Here is a 5,784-nt window from a genome sequence, read left to right on the forward strand (position 1 = left end):
GTTTATTTTTTCTGTCTTTTGATTATCAGGAGGCATTTTTTACTCCCAGGTCTAACATTTATGACACCCCACGAACCCCCCCACCCTCCTCTAACAGCTTTCTCCTGTCTAAACTGACAAACTGTCATGTTGATCAGTATTGCTTCTGACCTGAAGAAGAGAGGTTCACTCTCGAAAGCTTGTCTTTTATATATTTTGTTAGTCCAATAAAAAAGGTATCATTGCATACTGCAATACTGCATTTTTGTCTTTTTTGACATCTTGTCTACTGGACTAATACGGCTTACCCATTTATATTGCACATTATATATATATATATATATATATATATATATTTTATATATATATACACTGTACTTGTACCGAGTAGGGTACTTGGTATCTGAACATCCCTACAGGTCACCTCAATGGCTCTCCTCCTGGCTCCTTCTACCCCTCTTCCATTCAGAATGGTGCACCACTTGCTTTAAAAGGCCCAAAGCAAGTGGAGCAAAATGGACAAAGTGCTTTACTGAGATCTATGTTTTTGTATGATTATGATAAAGTCATACAGTGACCTATAACTGGAGCCCTAAAGGATTTGTTCGGTGACACTTCTACCAATGCACCCTTTACTGTAACAGAAAGCATCTGCCACCAGCACCGAGCTCAGGGAAAAGTACACTTAGCATCAGTGTGGGTATAGACTGGTCATAGATATTTCAAGGTGATCATACATAGAGATAAAATGTAACTGGTTTAATGGCATTAACTCTAAATATGACTTGATAAGTCAAAGCCGACAAATATATTTCGGTTACGACAGCACAGGAGGAGGAAATGCCCTCAAACGTGTTTTGCTTATCATCCGATTTCTCCAAGCTGTGTTTGGCTTCAAATTTGGATACTTTGAAGTAGGGATGCACCGATACCGGAAGTCCCATTAAGGAAGTTGGGCAGCAAGTAATGACTTGCCACCCGTCTTCCTTATTACCTGGAAAGCCGTCTCCATGATCCCTGGTCACCATGGAGCCAGCTTTCTGGCCAATCAGGAAGCCGGGGGGTGTGTAATGACTCGCTGCCCGGCTTCCTGATTGGCCGAGAAGCCGGCTCCATGCTCCTTCGTCACCAAGTGACAAGGGAGCCGGCTTCACGGCCAATTAGAAAGCCGGACGGCGTGTAATGACTCGCCGCCTGGCTTCCTGATACCGGATGGTCCGCCATGAGGGTAAGCATCGGGAACATTTGGGTGAGTATCAGCACCAGTGGCCTAACAATCACCATAGCGACCCAGGCGGCCGCTGCAGAGTCATTGAGAGCCAGCAGCGGCGGAGGAGGAGGCTGGACCCAGCAGTGGAGGAAGAGGCGGGGCCCAGGGGTCGACACCAGAGGAGGCGGGGTCCGGTGACGGAGGAGGAGCCCATCAGCGACCGTGGAGGAAGATGAGGCGGACAGGCAAGGTGTGTGACCAGCTCACCCGAGACCCTGCAGAGCCCACCATAGAGAGTCTGTGTGGGATCTCAGGTGGGCTCTGCAAGGGGTGTAACTAGAAATCACAAGGCCCCATACAAAATTTTGCGATGGGGCCCTGTGATTTCTAGTTACGTCCCTGATCAGCACCATCCCTACTCAAAAGTTTGGACTAAAATCTGTTAAACAAAATGATCCTGGTTGTATTCATGCTTCTGCATTTTTGTTTGATGCGTTTTCCACTGAAATCAAAAGAACAAATGAAAGCGTTCCAACACACGTGTGAAGGCGAGAGTTAACGTGCATTATGATATATATCAATACAATATGCATCAATGTATGTTGATGGGTGTCATGATGCATGTTGACCAAGCAAAGTATATTTCAATGCATGTTATGAGCAATAATACATATTGAACTGCGTTTTGATCAATGCCAACGGAAAATACTTTGTGGGGGTGGGGACATGTGGGTGTGACTACGTCATCTATTATTTCATTTTTGATTTGTTCTGCTGTATGCTTTCATTTCGGAGTACACAGAGATGTTATACTGCTGCCCATACCGGCAGGTGTACTAGAAAAAAAGGAGATTCTCCTTTGTCAGAGCAGTCACATGGCCACACTACCCAATGACCGCTCACCACTGCCAGCATTATGATGCTACAAAGCCTCCAGTGCCCTGTAGAGAATGTGGTCCATTACAACTGCTGGCATGAGCGGATGGTGCATGCCATCTGGGCAGCTAAGTGCAGCAGGGACTGGGGGCAGGTATTGTCAGTTAGTTCAGGCTTTCTATTTTTTGTGAAAAGGTGAACTTACCCTTTAAGGGCCAATTCACAACAACTGCCACGCTTGTGTGCGTTGCCAAACACAGTGCTGATCCCGGTACACCGCACTGTGTACTTTTTTTGTAGTAGAACTTTATTGAAATGTCATAAGTAACATTTCATTCAGTTCTACAGACGCAGTGCGGTGCGAGGCGGCTGTTCCGTCTAACATCTTGCTGTGCTGAAAAAAGGACAGCATGCCGCACTCTTTTTTTTTTTTTAGCGCCCACCACCGCGTTCCCATCACAACGCAGTGGTGTGAACAGAGTCTGTCCATGACAAGGCAAATTCGTGCCCAGGCCATTTTTTCAGTATTCAGCGCTGCTGTACTTTGACTGACATTTATTCCGTCATGCAACGCTGTACAGAAATTAATTTTATATCATTTTTTGGGGACAGATAGATCTTTATTTTGGTGGTGTTTAATCACCACTGGGGTTTTATTTTTTACTATATAAAAGAAAAAGTACCGAAAAGGTAAAGAAAAAAAAACAAACAAACCTGTTTCCCTATGTTATGTTATGGAACATTATTACCCAATTGTTTAGGTAAAATATAAAAGACGGGGTCACGTCGGGTAAACAGACAACAAACGTGTCAAGCCTTAAAATCGCGTGCCCCAGCAAAATGGCAAAACAACTATCATACCCAAAATTGACCATAGGCGACGCTTTAAAAGCTTTTATCACTTATCAACTTAGAGTTACCAGTGATTTAATGGGCCTAGAATTATTGCTCTCACTGCGACGTGCACGGCGATATGTAACATGTGCAGCGTAATGAGCGCAATAGTTGTTTTTGCATGTAGGAGCAACTGACGCATGTTTGAGATTGTACATGGCCTCCAGGGGAATAAAAAAAAGTTTCTTCATTTTTTTTACACTTAATGTAATTTGTTTCCACATTGGGGGCTAAGTATCCTCCTATGTGATATCAAATATACAGTGTCAGGTCCTCGTTATGGAGACATCAGGGGTCTTTTAGACCCCTAAATGTCACGTAGGGAGCCACAAAGAAGCTGATAAAGGAGATATCTGCTTCCCCAGCTTCTCTCCGGCTACAGAAGCCAGAGAAATGACAGTTGAAGGCGAAAGGGATGCGATACACATCACTCCCGCATTCAGAGATTGTAGAGGAGATCAGCGGGAGATCGTATGCTGATCCCGGGCCCGCACGTGGTACTGCAGAGATAGGCGGCGGTGGAGGGTGCGCATGGAGTGGCACAACATACAAGCAATCAGTCGGTTCTATAGCCGCCCAACAAACGCTTGTATGTAAGCAGCCATTGCCGGCTGTTTAAAATTATGACAGTTCGCTGCTCAGGCATGCGCAAGGCGGCACGCAGAAGCAGACGTTTTAAAAGTCCACCTGCATTCAAGAAGACACTTTCCCGGCGTTTTATTACAACGGCCGGATGAGAAGGGGTTAAAGAAAATCTCCGGCCAGCTACCCCCACACTGCAAGGGCTAAGTGCTTGTTTTTATCTAGGGTTTAAAATAACAAAAATATACTCACCCGAACCTTGGTCCCTTCCGCCTCTCTCCCCCTCTGCTCCGGTGGTGGCATGTCCCTTGGCGTCCTCAAATCTAATACACTGTATTAAACCTGATGACTCACAGGTGATTAGACCACCAGAGCGGAGGAGGAGAGGCTGCAGGGACAGGTCTAAGAGCCAGGTGGGACAGATGATCGAGTAAGTATATGTTATTATAGACCCTAAATGAAAATGAGCACTTAGAGAACTATGAGGCGAGTGATTTACACTCATCCTCATAGTTAGAGCCAACGCGTGACATTGAAACTGTCACACGTCAACTCTATAGATCGGAAAGTGAGTGAACACATACCGTCGCTCGCTTCCCGATCATCTCCCTGCAAAGAGCCGTGACCTTCAGCCACCGCTCTCCGCAGGGATCACCCCTCCGATCCTCCATTGTTGACTGGAGGAACGGACATGGAGGCGGGTGGATACAGCTGGCTCTGCTTCAATATAGGCAGAGACAGCTGTCAATTAGCCCACTGGGTGGATCTCGACAGTATTGTTGGGATCCGTCCCAACTGCGGTGCTCTCAGTATATAGCGGGCAATAGCTCGCTATATACTGAGCTTTGGGTAACGGGAGGTGGTTAGTATATGTCCTCCCGTGATCCTAAAGAGAACTATGGGATCAAAAGGTTACCCCATAGTTCCCTTTTAAACCTTGCAGTGCAGGGCTAGCCTGACTGCAAGGGTTAAGTTTTATTCTGCCTGGAGTTCTCTTTAAAGGATCAGTTCATTTCAAAACAACGTGCACTTATTTTTTTCTGTACTCCCTTTTTCTGACACAGAAGATCCCACCCTCCCCTTTCACAAATTCAATTTGGAGTTGAATCAATGTATTCGTCTACACAAGGGTTGTGCCATGGGGGTCAGAGCTGACATGACAGCCAGGAAACTTTGTTTATACTGATCTACACATCTGACCTAAAATATAAAGACTGGGATGTGGTTCAAAGAACCGGGACAGTCTCTCCAAATAATGGACAATTGAGAGCTATGATCAAAGTACATTACACAATCATGGCAGATGACAAACTTGGGCTTTAAATAGATGTCTTGAGTGTCACTCTTTTCCATAGACGGGTATCAACTCTGAGGAGATATTCTGACACGCAGCAAAAGAGGAGCTCCCATGGTACAGGTGACCGGACATCTTCGATCTAATTACCCTATAATGAAGCATCACCACCCGATTACCTGTAGGTTGTTCCCGTTCGCTGCCATCTCTCCTCCCGGTATCTTGGACGTATTGTTATGCCCGGGTCGCTGCCAACTCCGCTTCCCCTGTTACACCTTCCACTTACAGAAACCCAGGAAGGGAAGTGTACGGGTTTTCAATAACACCGTCCGGTTCTCCCTTACTTCCGCGTGCGACAGTATGCTTCCGGATTACGTCACTGACGACTCATCCACCACCTGACTCTAGGAGTCTTAGCACATGACTGGGAGAAGACGGCGTAACGTCACCGGGCCGCACCTGTTTGACGTAACGCTTGTGTTATAATAGGCGCCTGCGCACTTCTAGGGCGAATGTCAATGGTTCCTCTAGAGGCCTAGTTGACGTCTTAGTCACATGACTTGGGTTAGGCCATGTCACATGATCCATAAGGCTATATTTCCCTCGGAATAGATATAATAGTTGCCGGGCTGAGGACTCGGAGCTGTCGATATTTTTATTGGCGTGTTAAAGAAGTGTTTACTCCCTGCCAACCTGCTGACACATGATTTGTACGTTGAAATCCTCACTTCCTGTCCCAGGAAGGACGTGTAATTGTCAGTGCTATAATGTTGCTGCGTTTTCTTGAAATAAAAATACTAGCCTTAAAGAGAACTTGTCTGGTCTCTAAGGGCTCGTTCACACTAGGCTTTAACTACAAATCCCAACATGCCTCTGCCAGTGGGAGTCATGTCTTAGGCGTGTTCAGTTCCTTAGCCCAGCGTTGAGTAGCTGTTCTGCAGCACTTCAG

At 46.0% G+C, this 5,784-nt stretch overlaps 1 protein-coding gene across 1 annotated transcript in view; it reads right to left on the reverse strand.

Annotated features, from left to right (window-relative positions):
• Positions 1-5,287, reverse strand: part of VPS4B (vacuolar protein sorting 4 homolog B) — a 25,059-nt gene extending 19,772 nt beyond the window's left edge. The window contains exon 1 of the mRNA XM_018564666.1: positions 5,015-5,287. Within this exon, the coding sequence (XP_018420168.1) occupies positions 5,015-5,041 (27 nt within the window). The 5' untranslated portion in view covers positions 5,042-5,287. The remainder of the gene's footprint in view (positions 1-5,014) is intronic.
• Between the last annotated feature and the right edge of the window lie 497 nt (positions 5,288-5,784).

The sequence above is a fragment of the Nanorana parkeri genome, unplaced genomic scaffold, assembly GCF_000935625.1.
Source record: "Nanorana parkeri isolate BGI_ZX_2015 unplaced genomic scaffold, ASM93562v1 scaffold771, whole genome shotgun sequence".
In the NCBI taxonomy this organism is placed as follows: Eukaryota; Metazoa; Chordata; class Amphibia; order Anura; family Dicroglossidae; genus Nanorana; species Nanorana parkeri.